At 42.3% G+C, this 16,147-nt stretch overlaps 1 protein-coding gene across 3 annotated transcripts; it reads left to right on the top strand.

Moving 5' to 3' along the window:
- The first annotated feature begins 249 nt into the window (after nucleotides 1-249).
- On the top strand, nucleotides 250-15,936 carry LOC125726782 (protein NLRC3-like). Of its 3 annotated transcripts, XM_049003270.1 has the most exons (8): nucleotides 250-366; nucleotides 3,042-3,161; nucleotides 3,689-3,802; nucleotides 5,529-5,642; nucleotides 7,110-7,173; nucleotides 7,357-7,585; nucleotides 8,216-10,058; nucleotides 15,815-15,936. In XM_049003270.1, the coding sequence occupies exons 2-8, from the start codon at nucleotides 3,082-3,084 to the stop codon at nucleotides 15,840-15,842; spliced, it is 2,472 nt and encodes an 823-aa protein (XP_048859227.1). In that variant the 5' UTR covers nucleotides 250-366; nucleotides 3,042-3,081; the 3' UTR covers nucleotides 15,843-15,936. The 3 variants fall into 3 exon arrangements, with proteins under 3 accessions (XP_048859227.1, XP_048859230.1, XP_048859229.1); XM_049003273.1 differs by lacking the exons at nucleotides 3,042-3,161; nucleotides 3,689-3,802 and having other exon boundaries at nucleotides 274-366; XM_049003272.1 differs by lacking the exons at nucleotides 250-366; nucleotides 3,042-3,161; nucleotides 3,689-3,802 and adding an exon at nucleotides 4,755-4,999.
- Nucleotides 15,937-16,147: the final 211 nt, after the last annotated feature.

Below are 16,147 nucleotides of genomic sequence, written 5' to 3'. Positions count from 1 at the left end.
ACTTGTGTGAGCAGCTTGTCACTGGCCCTTCGGGGGGGGGGGGGGGGGTAGTGTGCAGATACTGCAGATGAAAGAAGAATCATGCAGTGGGAGATTAAGGGGTGACGGCCCTCCACATCCAGATCGGATCTCCCGCGGGGGGGGGGGGGCTCATTTGGATGCTGCGTGGGGCGGGGCTAAGATCCTACGGCGCGACATGGAATCCACGTCCATTTCCGCTTTGACAGCTTCCGCGTTTGATATGAAGCTGATATAACGACTTCCTGTCTGTAAATGAAAGTGAAAGCGATTTAAACCTGAAGTCGCCATTTTGTCAAGAAACACGAGTATGATTCGGGAAAAATAAAAAGATATTTTTATTGCCAGGTAAGATTATACTCAACAGATTAAACTAATAGTAAAATATACTATTTAATAGTTCTCAACGTAATTAGTTGTTAAATATACCTCCGTGCATTACATGGTAAGTATAAAGGTGTCACAGAATATTTTGAATTTTCTAATGTAAAGCGAATTTAATAACAATAATAATAATATTTAATTATTTACGCTCAATCCTGATTTCGCCTAATATACAGCGTCACTTAAACATGTACATGGGGTAGATTATAATACTTTGAAGTTACATTAAGCTTGTTTTAAGATGTTGGGGATAACTGCTAGCGTGCCGAAGAACCCGGGTTAAACTCAAGGCTTAATATTTTATGAAACAAGGCTAAACCACGGCATTGCTGTATTTCTTCTTCGCTTTTTTCTTAGTTCATAAACAGCTTGGTATTTTTACGTAAAGACAGGCTTAGCGCCGGACGGATTAGGTAGGACGATGCATCGTTTAGGATAAATAAATTATTTAAAATGGTATGAAATTAGATAGATAAATGTACTTACAGGGTTTCTATGCAGTACGGAAAAGTATGAAGTTTGATTTTGGTGTTTTCCAGGTGTGGATAAGTACAGTCGTGTGAAAAAATTTGGACAACCCATGAAATATTTTATTCTTTATTAAGAAATATCAAGATTAAATCTTCTTTCAAATCTGTAGATAAAGGTGATATAATTGCATCTCGTATGCAAAAACATAAAAAACATATTCATTTATTTAACAAAGGAAATTTACTAAGATGCCAATTCCTACCAAGGAAAAAGATAGCTAGTATTTCCTCCTTTGGCTGAAATAACCTCAGTGAGACGTTTCCTATAACCATCTATCAATCTCTGATTCGACTGGCAGAAAGTACCCCCCCCCCCTCTCCAGTGCAGAATTCCTTAAGCTGTCTGATGTTTGAAGGGTGTCCTGCATGCACTTCTGCTTCAAATCACCCCACAGCATCTCAGTAGGATTCAGATCCGGGCTTTGACTTGACCATTCCAGAACTCTCCATTTCTTTCTTGTAAGCCATTCCTTGGCATATGCACCTCCTGATATGATGAAGACTTCATAGTGGATTCTATGATGGTGAGCTGGCCAGGTTCTGCTGCAGCAAAGCAGCCCCAAACCATGACATTTCCACCCCAAAGCTTCACAGCTGGTATGAGGTTCTTTTGCTCAAAAGCTGCCTTTGGTTTATGCCAAACATGTCTTCTGTTACTGCGCCCAACTAATTCAAAGTCAGATCCATCTGTCCAAAGCACATTGTCCATTAAGTCCCAGTCTGTGTCTTGATGGTCTCTGGCAAACTTCAGTGCTGCTCAGATGTGTTTTTGACAGCAGGGTTTCCTCCTTGCACAGCTCCCATGTAAATCAAACTTGTGCATCTCTTTCTGATGCTAGATGCATGTACCTTGACATCGGCTGTGGCAGGAGCTTCCTGTATGACTCGTGATGACCTTTTATGGCTTTTGGAGATGTCATTCAGCATCTTGCCATCTGCTCTTGGCTGAACTTGCTAGGACAGCCTGCCCTGGCCATGCTGGCAGTTGTTTTAAATGTGAACTATTGTGAAAATTATTTTCCGGACAGTGGAATGGCTGATTCCAAACTCTCTCGAGATCTTTTTCTATCCTTCCCAGACTCACATGCATCTACAAGCTTCTTCCTGAAGGCCTCAGAGAGCTCTTTGGATCTCACATGGTGATATCACTCATTTCCACAATCAAGGGCAAACCAGACTAAATGTCTGTGGTTTAAATAAGACAGGCTCCACCAAAAAGCTCTGTAACGATGTTCTCACCATCTTCACCTGATATGGTGCCACCTGAATCTAACTCTAGGCATTTTAAATAGTGATGAATGTGAGGGGGTCCTCACTTTTTCCTCAGTGGAAAAATTAGCATCTTAGTCAATTTCTTTTCATAAATAAGTGAATTTGTTTTTTGTTTTTGCAAAGATGATGTCATTACATCACCTTTATCTATATATATAGCTTGAATGAAGTTTTCATACTGATATGTTGATATTAGTTAATAAAGAACTAAATATTTAATAGGGTGTCCTAATTTTTTCATGTGACCGTATATATATATATATATATATATATATATATATATATATATATATATATATATATTTATTAATTTATTTTTTCATTTCAACAAATTGGCCTGTAATATATTTTTAAAATGTCTGAATTTACTTATCAATGTTTTTGATGAAATAACTGATGTGAGTTAATAGCCACCTACCAGCCAATCAGAAAATAGCACCTGTTTTTTTCGGGGTAAATTCCATGATAAGTTACACATGATCGCTGCAAGAACATTATTACATAGATGCGCGCATGGAGTGCAGACAAGGTGGGAGTGGAAGAGCAGGATCCGATGTTCTGACGGCTTCTGCTCCCTTGTTGAAATGTGGTACTGTAACGCACACTGATGATTGCATTGTTTGACCGAACACCGGTAAAGATTTAATTTGGCAATACAATATCAGTGTGGAAAGTTATACTTTATTGTGCAGGACAGTTGGAATTATTCAAGTAGTCACATTTGCATTACATGAAATGATATTCCATAATAATGACTAATGAGAATCACAATGGTATTACGAAATACAATTTAAAAATTATACGTAAGATGTATCTATTAACTCTTCATGTTCACAGAGGCCCCAGCAGGAATCAACTGGCCCTGATTGGCACAGTAATGGAGAAGGAGAGAGGAAAACGAAGAGCTGCTTCTGAAAAGCGCCCCCCTGTGGGGTGTAAGAGAAAGAACCCTGAGAGGTAACAGTGGTACAGCCCACTAGCATGCATGTGTCTCTGGGTCTATAGTCAGGCCATAGCATAAAAGTAAACTGGGCTCCTAGCAAGGGCTGGTCAGTGGGCAGCACTTTAATATGTGTAGCTTAATAAAAAGACCTCGCCATCTTCTGTCTTCACCGTCTTCTTCCACAATCAGCCAGTTCTTTTATAATAGAGGCAAGTAACAGACCATCCCTCCTGTACAAAATGGCCACATAACAAAGCCAAACTAACAAACAAAAACATATATAAACAGGTAAAAAGGAACATCAGCCAAGTCTAGTTGTGGAGGTTTTTAACAGTGATGCTAAAAGTTTCATATAATATCTAAATTTTAGATAAGACAATTTCCTTAAAAGCTGACTGTAAATATGTCTGTTTACATCGAGCTTCACACCATATCAAAGTACATGAAGGCAGAGCAGAAGGCTAAACAGCAGTGTGATGCCGTCCCCATTGTATGAATTATATTTATACCATGAGGGTTTGTTTCCTCTCGCTGCCCACAGTGTCCTGATGAAGAGAGCAGACTCCCCTGTACCCAGCTGTGTTTCCCTGAAGAGTGACTGGTCAATGGAGCCCCCAATCGCCTTCAGAGAGGGACCTTTTCCTACAGATCAAAGGTAAATGTACATTTAAACAAACACTGTAAATGACATTCAGACTCTCAGTCAAATGGCACAGAGACACATACTGTACAAGCTATGAGGAAATAACATATTTATAATGAATGCAGCAATATTTTCCTTTAACAAATTTCACCACCTTTGGCAATTCAAACAAAAGTTTTGTCTGTATTCTATATAAATAACATCTGAGGTAAATGGATGAGGATTACTGTAACACCTGACTTTCTGTGAGCTGGAATTGGAAGTTATTTAATCGCAAAGTGGATTTTAAATTTCAGTCCTCAGCACAGAGCTGGAAAAAACCTTTTGGTTTGCCTGTTTCCCCCTGCATGTCCATTAAAGAATGACAATAGATTGTCGCCTCGTGAGACGGATGCTTCTGTTTTGATAACAAATAATTTCACTCTCATGAATTCATTAGATCATACTCAGATGAAGGCTTCAGTTTAACATGTTTAATCAAACTGAGTAGCTTAAACAATAAACTACTATCATCAGACAAAAAAGAGAAAGACTATTGGTTTCTTTGCCAAAGGTGACGTTTAAATACTTGCTGATTCAGATCATAATTAATGTGACACTGTAGTGGTTCTCATCCCCTGAGTATAAAATAAGATGATTTGTTGATCCCAGGGTTAAATTCTCTTGCGTTCAGCAGCAAAGTGCACAGATACAAACATACAATGTAAAACAAAGACAACGTGCAAAGACAACAGATATAGTGCAAGTGAGTAAATATTTATAGAAGTAAACAAAATTTCTGTAGGATAACAAGTTTAAGAAGTACACAGTGCATAATGAAAAAATCCTGAAAATACAATATTGTTCAAGAAATAAATATAAATGTATATTATTTATATGATTATAAACAGAGAGCAGCTTTTACCACATTAAAATTGGACGTTACCGCTGGCTGTGGGGTCTGCACATCGACAGCAGGCATTGTGGTGTCTAACGGCAGCAGGCAGGAAAGATCCCCAGTAGCGCTTCTTAGCTCACGGTGGGGGAATGAGCCGGTGGCTGAAGGTGCCCCAAGATAGCGCCCCCTGGAGCCTCGGCTGGGTTATGGACCGGGCCAGTGGGGCCAGTGCCCTGGGGCCTCAGGACATTAGAAGCTGTGAGTGGCAGCATTTATAGTGCAAGCCATGAAATGCGCCCCCCTGTGGGGTGTAACAGAAAGAGCCCTGAGAGGTAACAGTGTTACAGCCCACTAGCATGCATGTCTCTCTGGGTCTATAGTCAGGCCATAACATAAAAGTAAACTGGGCTCCTAGCTGGGGCTGGTCAGTGGGCAGCACTTTAATATGTGTAGCTTAATAAAAAGACCTCGCCATCTTCTGTCTTCATCGTCTTCTTCCACAAACAGCCAGTTCTTTTATACTAGAGGCGAGCAACAGACCATCCCTCCTATACAAAATGGCCACATAACAAAACTAAACAAACAAATAAAAATATATATAAACAGGTAAAAAGGAACATCAGTCAAGTCTAGTTGTGGAGGTCTTTAACAGTGATGCTAATAGTTTTATATAATATCTAAATTTTAGATGAGACAATTTCCTTAAAAGCTGGCTGTAAATAAGTCAGTTTACATCAAGATCTTCACAGCATATCAAAGTACATGAAGGCAGAGCAGAAGGCTAAACAGCAGTGGGATGCCGTCCCCATTGTATGAATTATATTTATACCATGAGGGTTTGTTTCCTCTCGCTGCCTACAGTGTCCTGATGGAGAGAGCAGACTCCCCTGTACCCAGCTGTGTTTCCATGAAGAGTGACAGGTCAATGCATCAACCACTCGCCTTCAGAGAGGGACCTTTTCCTACAGATCAAAGGTAAATATACAGAGCCGTTACAGAGGTAACCCTGTAGGTGCTGAAGGACAGATTCGGCCCATTAGTCCTGTAGGTGCTGAATTTAACCAACAAACTATTTAACCAGTTTCTTGACTGAGGATTGTGAATCAGATGCTGGTATTTAGCTCTGCTAAACAAGTGAATCACTGTAAATGTCAGTGGGTACAAAGGGCTGCATAGAAAACTGTCCTTCCTGCCTGCTGTGTCTCTGTGTGCTGGAGCCTGATGTCACTGGTTCTCTTCTGCTGTCATGAGAGAATCAGGAAGCCGCCCCAGTGAATAAAGCTTAACATGGCAGATACATCTTTCCAAACTACAACCCCAATTCCGAAAATGTTGGGACGTTCTGCAAATTGTAAATGAAAACAGAATGCAGTGATATGGAAATCTGATAACCCTATATTTTATTCATAATAGAACACAGAAAACATATCAAGTGTTTAAACTGAGAAAATGCATCATTGTAAGGAAAAAATAAGTTAATTTTTAATGTCGCAGCAAAAACACGTCTAACAAAAGTTGGGACAAGGCCATGTTTACCACTGTGTGGCATCTCCTCTTCTTTTAACAACAGTCTGTAAATGTCTGGGGACTGAGGAGATCAGTTGTTTGAGTTTTGGGAGAGGAATGTTGTCCCATTCTCGTCTGATACAGGATTCTAGTTGCTCAACTGTCCTAGATCTTCTGTGTCATATTTTTAATTTTATGATGCACCAAATATTCTCAAAGGCTGAAAGATCTGGACCACTGGCAGGCCAATTCGGTACCCAGACCCTTCTTCTACGAATCCATCATGCTGTAATTGATGCAGTGTGTGGTTTGGCATTGTCATGTGGGAAAATGCAAGGTCTTCACTGAAAGAGACGTCGTCTGGATGGGAGCATCTGTTGCTCTAGAACCTGGACATACCTTTCAGCATTGATGGTGCCTTTCCAGATATGCAGGCTGCCCCTGCCATATGTACTAATGCGCCCCCACACCATCAGAGATGCTGGCTTTTGAACTGGGTGCTGATAACACGCTGGGTGGTCCTTCTCCTCTTTAGTCCGGATAACATGGTGTCCCTGGTTTCCAAAAAGAATCTCAAATTTAGATTCGACTGACGACAGAACAGTTTTCCACTCAGCCGCAGTCCATTTTAAATGAGCTTTGGCCCAGAGACAGTGTATAAGTATTTGAAAATTGTTCCTTCAGCTGTTGGGTTTTTGTACCACTAACTTTTGCAGCCTCCTATTGCCCTCATCCCAACATTTTTGAGACGTGTTGCTATCATGAAATTCAATATCATCCAATATTTCTCATGAAATAGCGAAATTTCTCAGTTTAAACATTTGATATGTTTTCTATGCTTTGTTATGAATAAAATAATTAATGGGGAACTTTTCCGTCTTTCTGTTACATTTGTGTAGATGAACTGAGGTCTTTAAGTTTCTGCTTAATTCACAGAGACCAAATGGAAGAATGCAGTTCAAATCGACATGATAAATTGAGTTTATCATCCATATTGAAGGTTTGTATTTATTTCTGATATATGTTTTCTTGGCTGTTATGTGAATTAGCTTATATTTTATACAGCTGTATAATAAGAAATTCATCATCTTAAAGGAAATATGTTTTAAACTATGATTCATAAGTGAAACTCTGAAAAGGTTTGGTGTAAGTAGCAATAATTAACTCTGACTGTTTATTTTAGTCGCTAGAGGAAAAAACCATGAAGTTCCTAAAGGACGAGCTGAAGACGTTTGTGAGGCACCTAGATCAGAATTACCCAGAATGCTCTGAGCCTCAGCTGGAGGAGGACAATGACCTGGACTGTGATGGTCAGATGCAGAAGACCAGTGTTAGAGAGGTAGCTCTGAAGATCACACTGTACATCCTGAGGACCATGAAGCAAAATGATCTTGCTGACATGCTGGACAAGAGTAAGAGCTTTATAACATTATGTACATGTACAATATTGTGCAAAAGTCTTAGGCAGCCAGAGAAAAGGATGTTTAAATGGTCTTCATGTTGGTGTAGAACTACTATAATATGTATGTCAAAGTGTGTTTGCCATTTCAGAACCTCTCCCAAAATCACCCTAATATTTGCAGAAATCGTGCAGTATATCCACATATTTTTTATACTTTACCACAACACACCTCATGTGACTGATCAATATCTCATTGAGTTTTAAACTATTTTAATTAATTAATGAAGTGAGCTGGTGGTGAAATTTAACAAATACATGGACTGGCTGTGGTGCCGCTGAGGAGAGGTTTGGGAAATGAAAAGGGGTTTTGTAGTTTTTTTTGGTTCTGAGCAGATATACACTTACTACCCAGATAAATGGCTTTAAACATTTCCTTTGGCTGCCTAAGGCTTATTCATGGTCCTGTATGCGGTGTTCCAGTAAAATACACATGATAAAACTTTCAGTTTCACATTCACAGTCACAGGGAAACATCTGGATATGTATGTGTGAAAAAGTGTGTTTTTGGAAAATATTCTTCCTCTCATACTGGTCAGGATCACGGTGAGAATTAGTGCATTTTCCTCTCATTTCTTTTCAGGACAGCTCATGCTACAGGAATTCAAAGTTAAACTTAAGAAGCAATTTGAGTGTGTATTTGAAGGGAAAGCTAAGGAAGGACAGCCAACACTTCTCAGTGAGATTTACACAGAACTCTACATAACTGAAGGTGGGACTGGAGCAGTCAATGATGAACATGAAGTGAGACAGATTGAAACAGCATCCAAGAAAAGGCGAACAGAAGATACTACAGTCAAGTGCAATGATATATTTAAACCCTTATGTGGACGTGAGGCACCTATCAGAACTGTACTCACTAAAGGGGTGGCAGGTATCGGGAAAACAGTCTCTGTGCAGAAATTTATTCTTGACTGGGCAGAAGGAAAAGCAAACCAGGATGTTCACTTCATATTTGCTCTTCCTTTCCGGGACCTGAATTTCATTAAGGGTGAATACAGTCTGATTGAACTGCTTCACCACTTTGTCCCAGAACTGAAATCATTTGAATCCACTGAGCTGTTTAGGTACAAAGTCTTGTTCATCTTTGATGGTCTGGATGAGTGTCGCCTTACTCTCGATTTTCAGAACAATGAGAGCTGGTTTGATGTAACAAAGAAAACGTCACTGGATGTGCTGTTGACTAACCTCATTAAGGGGAATCTACTCCCATCCGCTCTCCTCTGGATAACCTCCAGGCCAGCAGCAGCCATTCAGATACCTCCTGAGTGTGTCCACCAGGTGACAGAGATACGAGGGTTCAGTGATGCTCAGAAGGAGGAGTATTTCAGGAAGAGATTTAATGATCAGAGCCTGGCCAGCAGGATTATCACACATGTGAAATCATCAAGGAGCCTCTTCATCATGTGCCACATTCCTGTGTTCTGCTGGATTTCAGCCACTGTGCTTAAGAGGCTTTTTAGTGAGAATGACAGGGGAGAAATTCCAAAGACTCTGACTGAAATGTACACACACTTCCTGATCTTTCAGACAAGTTTAAAAAATGACAAGTATATGAAAAACCATGAAACTGAGCTTAAGGAATACAGCAAGGAATTCCTTTTAAAACTCGGTAAACTGGCTTTTGACAACCTTGAGAAAGGCAATCTCATATTTTATGAACAAGACCTGACAGAGAATGGCATTGATGTCGCTGAAACTTCAGTTTACTCTGGAGTGTGCACAGAAGTCTTTAAAGAGGAGTATGGGTTGTACCAGGAGAAGGTGTACTGCTTTGTGCATCTGAGCATCCAGGAGTATCTCGCTGCTTTATATGTGTTTCTGTCAAACTCATCAGCTGACCTGCTGAAGACTGCAGTGGATCAGGCATTAAAGAGCAAGAATGGACACTTGGACCTCTACCTCCGCTTCCTCCTGGGCCTCTCAACAGACTCCAGTAAGACTCTGTTACAAAGGCTACTGGGGCCGACAAGAATCAGCTCACATACCATTAAGGAAACAACCCAATACATCCGTCCATCCATTTTCCAAACCACTTATCCTTCTGAGTTGTGGGAAGTCCTGAGCCTATCCCAGAAGCCATGGGCACGAGACAGGGAACAACCCAGGATGGGGGGCCAGCCCATCACAGCAGCCCAATACATCAAGGAGAAAATACAGGAGAATTTATCTCCAGAAAGGACCATCAACCTGTTCCACTGTCTGACTGAACTGGGTGACAATTCTCTAGTAGAAGAAGTACAAAGATACCTGAATTCAGGAAACATTTCAGCAGATGACCTCTCACCTGCACAGTACTCAGCTCTGGCCTTTGTGATGCTGATGTCAGATGAGGAGCTGGATGTGTTTGATCTGAAGAAATACACCAGATCAGATAAACAGCACTGCAGGCTGCTGCCTGTGGTCAAGAACTCCAGGACGGCTCTGTAAGTGACGTGTGGATGGGAAATCGTGTCTGGTCTGGCAGTAATACATGAATATTGTTTGAAATGTGTAATATATATTATATATTTCTCCTCATGGATTAATAAGTGGGTTTTATTTTGATAATCACAGCTAAAGCTGATGTATAGCAGTAGCTAATCCTGACCACAGCCTTTATAATGACTGAAGGTAGTGATGTCACTTTTTGTTTGTTACTACGTTTCCATTCCCGTCCAGTCTGCCTTCTGATCACAGCACAGCATCCTAACCTGCTATAGAAACATTGAGGGCTCTTTATCCACAGGGTGTATCAGTGGTATGTGAGTGTTATTGTCAGCAGGCGTGTTCATGTGATGGAGCCCAGAGCTGGGAGCTTCCGTATGACTGCTGTCTCTGGCTGCTCACTGGCGCCCTCTGCTGGCCTCAGCTGCACCTGGCTGAGGATGTAACGACACATCTAGTCTGGCAGAGATAGATAAACATTGTTTAAAATATGAAATGAATATGTATATATGTAATTTATTTCCCCTCTTTTATCAGCAATGTTCCTTTTTAATCTAGTTTATATTAACTGAAGGTATTGATGTAGTGAAAACAAAAAAGACAAGATTTCCACGACCATCCTTTGTGTAACAAATAACCAAAGATACAGCATCATACAGAATGGTCCAGTTTTCATTAATAATGGGAAAACCACTAATATTCGTTTCAGTTCTGGATGCTGCAGGGAGAATTTCTGTAAATACCGGGTGTGGTGCGTGACTTTTTGGGTTCGGACTCTGTGTCCATGAGCGGAAGGTCGCTGGTTCAGATCTCTTGGCCGGCAGAGTGATGTCATCGCTGAGTCCTTGAGCTGCAGGGGTGCTGGATGCTGGCCGATCCTGTGCTGTTACCCCCAAACTTCCTCTCACCTGTATATGTGTCGCATGTCTCTTGTAGAGCAAGATGGGAGGGGCGAAAAGACAATTTCCCCATGGGGGTGAATGAAGTATCATTATTCATAAATCATTCAAAGAAACATTTTTTTCTAAAAGCCTATTTCACAGGACTGTTAGCTCTCCGATTAGTGTATTGTTGATTAGGGCTGGGCGATAAGTAAGAAAAAAAATATGTGTGTCATTTAGTTTAAAAATATCGCAATAAATAATCTTTTTTGGTCTCCTACCCAATGCAATTTGGTACACAGTATGCAATTTAAGTTCAGTTCAGTTTTATTTGTATAGTGTGTTTTCATAACATTACATTATCTCAAAGCACTTTACAGCATCCCTGCCCAAAGCCCCCAGTGAGCAAGTCAGAGGGGACAGTGGCAAGGAAAAACTCCCTAGAAAGAAGAATCCTTGGGAGGAACCATAGTCAAAGGGGGAGCCCATCCTCCAGGGGGCAGCAGAGGAAGCCCTAACCCTAACCAGACTGAAAGGGGGAGCCCATCCTCTAGGGGGCAGCAGCGGAAGTCAAATGATCAAGATGGCAAAGTCCTAATTCACATTATCACATTATCATTACAAAGCGGGGGGCAGGGAGGTGATGACAGGCAAGTGCTGGAGCTGCTTCAGATGGCAGGGAGAACAGTAGTACGGCAGCAGGGTAAACAGGGAAGATGTCACAGGCAGAAGGGTGAGCAGGATATCTTGAAACTTTGGGGTCTCCAGGCAGCATAGCCCAGGGGGAGTAGGGGAAATAAAATGTGCAATTAGCCAAAGTATAGGGGAGACTATAGGCAGTGCTAACAGTTAGGTGAGTGCAGTATGTAAGCTCTGGCAGATATGGCTATGGCAGCATAAGTAGGAGGGAGAGGCAGGTGGGAATGTAGGCATGGGGAGTCCCTGAATGTCAGCACTCCAATTCCACAAGGGGGTGTGAAGCTAAAGTGACAGACTGACAGTTCAGTTTATCTAAAGCCAATGGCATCGAACGCCACCCAGCTCTACACCTCACACTATAGGTCTGACTGGTGGCAGCGGTGGGATCATTTCTTTCCTTTGTGGTTTTTCCGTTTAGAAACCTAGAATTAGCTTTAACATATCGGAGGCGGAGGATAGTGTACAATCTCCTAATTATGAGGGCGCTGATTGTCCTGTTATACGTGTAGAGAGTGTTTTCTCAATCTCCCGGTGGCCCCCCCTGCTCACCCAATATTTATACCGGAAACTTTTAATGAATGTCAGCACTCCAATTCCACAAGGGGGTGTGAAGCTAAAGTGACAGACTGACAGTTCAGTTTATCTAAAGCCAATGGCATCGAACGCCACCCAGCTCTACACCTCACACTATAGGTCTGACTGGTGGCAGCGGTGGGATCATTTCTTTCCTTTGTGGTTTTTCCGTTTAGAAACCTAGAATTAGCTTTAACATATCGGAGGCGGAGGATAGTGTACAATCTCCTAATTATGAGGGCGCTGATTGTCCTGTTATACGTGTAGAGAGTGTTTTCTCAATCTCCCGGTGGCCCCCCCTGCTCACCCAATATTTATACCGGAAACTTTTAATGAATGTCAGCACTCCAATTCCACAAGGGGGTGTGAAGCTAAAGTGACAGACTGACAGTTCAGTTTATCCAAAGCTAATGGCACCGATCCCCACCCAGCTCTACACCTCACACTATAGGCCTGACTGGGAGTGAGCAGTTAGCTAGAGCTAGAACTAGTGTCCCTATAAGCTAAACTAAACAGGAGCGTTTTTAGTCTAGACTTGAATATTGAGAGTCAGCCTGAATCCCGCACATCCGGTGGAAGACCATTCCACAGCTGAAGAGCTCTATAGGAGAAAACTCTGCAGCCTGCCGTAACTCTTTCTACCCTGGGTACTAACACATATCCTGCTCCTTGAGATGGAAGAAAGCGATACCTGGTTACATTATTTAATTTTCAAGATTCCTCTGGGAATTACCCTCTATGCAGGGGTAGCTAAACACTAAGACTGTCTAAGGACACACAAACATAACCTATCTGGATGTCGAGACTAGTAGTCATGAATAAATCAATATATAGGGAATACAAAGGCCGAACTTAAAAGAAACTTTCTTTAGGGTGTTGGGTGAATACGTGGTATGTAAGACAGGATGTATGGGGAGGGGGTTACGTGCCAAGTTGAGGGGCCCCTGTCCTTGAGGTCCACTCTGCTGTCTGTCGGTCCCTAAATCTTTGTGCCATATAAGATGGAATTCCTCCCTTGTTATCTGTGTGTATCTCTGTGTGTGTGAATGTTTGTGTATCTGTGTTGTGCCATAAGCAAATCATTCACTCCTTTGACTGAAGCTGTTTCTGTGCTGTGGTTTGGTCCAAAGCCAGACTGATATAATTCATCAGCATTATTTTTCTGTAGGAAAAAAGACAGCTGGTGAGCAACAGCTTTTCCAGGATCTTTGAAATGAGCGGAAGATTTGAGATTGATTTATAATTTCCTAAATCACCAGGTTCAAGATTTGGTTGCTTTAGAACAGGTCTAATAACAGCTAGTCAAAAGGTTTTGGATCATATCCAAGCCTAAGAGACGAGTCTAACACATTTAACAGGGTGGTACTAATCAGTGGTCGAATCTCCTTCAGGAATTTTGTAGGAATTGGGTCTATGAGACTAGTAGAGGATTTTCAGGAGGAAACTAAGCTCAAAAGTTCTGATTGTTTTATAAGATTCAAAGGTGTCATTATCAGTACGCATAGGACTAGCAGGAGGCTGGCAGCTGTATGTAGCTACAGACGTGCACTGGATGGTCTGTCTAATCTTTATTTTACCATTACAAATGTAATAACGTCATCACTCATGAAAGCTTGTGAGACTTGTGAGTTTAATGTTGAAGAATTCTGTGTTAACCTAGACAGAGATTCAAACAGGAATTTAGGATTATTTTTGTTCTCTTCCATGAGTCTGGAGAGGGACACAGACCTCGCAGTCTGTACTTAGAGAGGCTCCTTCCAGGTAGGTCTGAAAACTTCTAGTTCAGTTGAGCCCCATTTGCACTCTAGCTTGCGTGAAGCCTGTTTAAGTTACGCATATGATCAGAGCACCAGGGGGCAGGTTTCTTATCTCTATGCTTCATCTTCTTAAGTGGAGCTACAAGATCTAGGTGCTGCGAAGCGATTTCTCTAGACCAGGCAGTCTATACACAATAACAATGGTGATTGCAGGTTAGGGACCAGGCAGTCTATACATAATAACAATGTTGAATGGAGGTTAGGGACCAGACGGTCTATACATAATAACAATGTTGAATGGAGGTTAGGGACCAGACGGTCTATACATAATAACAATGGTGATTGGAGGTTAGGGACCAGGCAGTCTATACACAATAACAATGGTGATTGGATGTGAATAACTACAAAGAGATGATCCCGCAAGACTAAGAAGAAGAATTTCAAATGTGCTAAAGCTATAAGCACTTTGCTCAGACACTCCCAGGTCAGACTGAAATATTGCAGCAGCAGCAGCACCTTTGCCATCTGCTCGAGGGTTATGCTGTAATCAGCTGGAGTAGATTCATTTAGTACCATGAATTCATTCGGTCTAAGTCAGGTCTCTGTAAGGCATAAGGACCAAGACTAAAATCAGTAATCATTTCATTTATTAGTAGCGCCTTAGGAGCCAGTGATCTTACATTCAAAAGTCCAAGTTTTAGCCTTGCATTACACCTATTATCTAATAATGGATTAGGTTTAATTATTATTAAGTTTTTATGATATACACAAAGGTGGAATAGACCTCCATGATTAAAAGTGCGGGGAACAGACACAGTCCCAATAACATGAACCCTAGGTGACGACTCTAAGCAACTAGCAGGCGGTCGGTTATGCCGGTTTGCCTGCCGCCTGGACTTGGCTCTGGCTGGTCAGTGATTTTCCTGGAGACTATGAGCTATGCTTTTGGACAGGAGATCGGCACCAGCCCACGAGGGGTGAAAACCTCCCTCTTCAAAAGCCCAGATCTACCCCCAAACATTTGCGCATTGTCTGTATAACCCAAAGCATTTTTCGGGCATCATTCCGACAGCCAGCGATGCAGCGACGATAATGTGCTGTAAATTGAGAGGATCTGCAAAGAAAGGATTCGTAGCTGGGTTATCAAGGCTGTCTGCAATTATCTTAGTTAGTGCAGAAATTAACATTCGTAAGTCCTTCTCTTGTTTGTCCCTCCACATAAGTTATGGGGTCTGCTGTCATATGCTGGCTGTGGAAAAATAATACCTACTTTTGTTTCTAGTAGAATAGATTACTGTAATGCCCTCTTCTCTGGTCAGCCTAAGAAATCAATTTCACATCTACAACGGACCCAGAATGCCGCTGGCGGAGTGTTAACACGCACAAGTCACAGGGATCACATCTACAACGGACCCAGAATGCCGCTGGCGGAGTGTTAACACGCACCAGTCACAGGGATCACATCTACAACGGGCCCAGAATGCCGCTGGCAGAGTGTTAACACGCACCGGTCACAGGGATCACATCTACAACGGGCTCAGAATGCCGCTGCCGGAGTGTTAAGACGCACCAGTCACAGGGATCACATCTACAACGGGCCCAGAATGCCGCTGGCGGAGTGTTAACAGGCACCGGTCACAGGGATCACATCTACAACGGGCCCAGAATGCCGCTGACGGAGTGTTAACACGCACCTGTCACAGGGATCACATCTACAACGGGCCCAGAATGCCGCTGGCGGAGTGTTAACACGCACCAGTCACAGGGATCACATCTACAACGGGCCCAGAATGCCGCTGGCGGAGTGTTAACAGGCACCTGTCATAGGGATCACATCTACAAAAGGCCCAGAATGCCGCTGGCGGAGTGTTAACACGCACCAGTCACAGGGATCACATCTACAACGGGCCCAGAATGCCGCTGGCGGAGTGTTAACACGCACCAGTCACAGGGATCACATCTACAACGGGCCCAGAATGCCGCTGGCGGAGTGTTAACACGCACCTGTCACAGGGATCACATCTACAACGGGCCCAGAATGCCGCCGGCGGAGTGTTAACACGCACCAGTCACAGGGATCACATCTACAACGGGCCCAGAATGCCGCTGGCGGAGTGTTAACACGCACCAGTCACAGGGATCACATCTACAACGGGCCCAGAATGCCGCTGGCGGAGT

This window comes from Brienomyrus brachyistius, unplaced genomic scaffold (assembly GCF_023856365.1).
Source record: "Brienomyrus brachyistius isolate T26 unplaced genomic scaffold, BBRACH_0.4 scaffold76, whole genome shotgun sequence".
Taxonomy (NCBI): domain Eukaryota; kingdom Metazoa; phylum Chordata; class Actinopteri; order Osteoglossiformes; family Mormyridae; genus Brienomyrus; species Brienomyrus brachyistius.
The sequence above is the reverse complement of the archived record's forward strand: the minus strand, read 5'-3'. Positions and strand labels throughout refer to the sequence as shown.

Excerpts from the sequence above, each read along its gene's own strand:
- LOC125726782 (XM_049003270.1), top strand. The coding sequence starts at position 3,082 with ATGGAGAAGGAGAGAGGAAAACGAAGAGCTGCTTCTGAAAAGCGCCCC. Across the intron at positions 7,586-8,215 it reads TGCTGACATGCTGGACAAGA|GACAGCTCATGCTACAGGAA; the intron begins GTAAGAGCTTTA and ends ATTTCTTTTCAG. Across the intron at positions 10,059-15,814 it reads AAGAACTCCAGGACGGCTCT|GCCCAGAATGCCGCTGGCGG; the intron begins GTAAGTGACGTG and ends CATCTACAAAAG.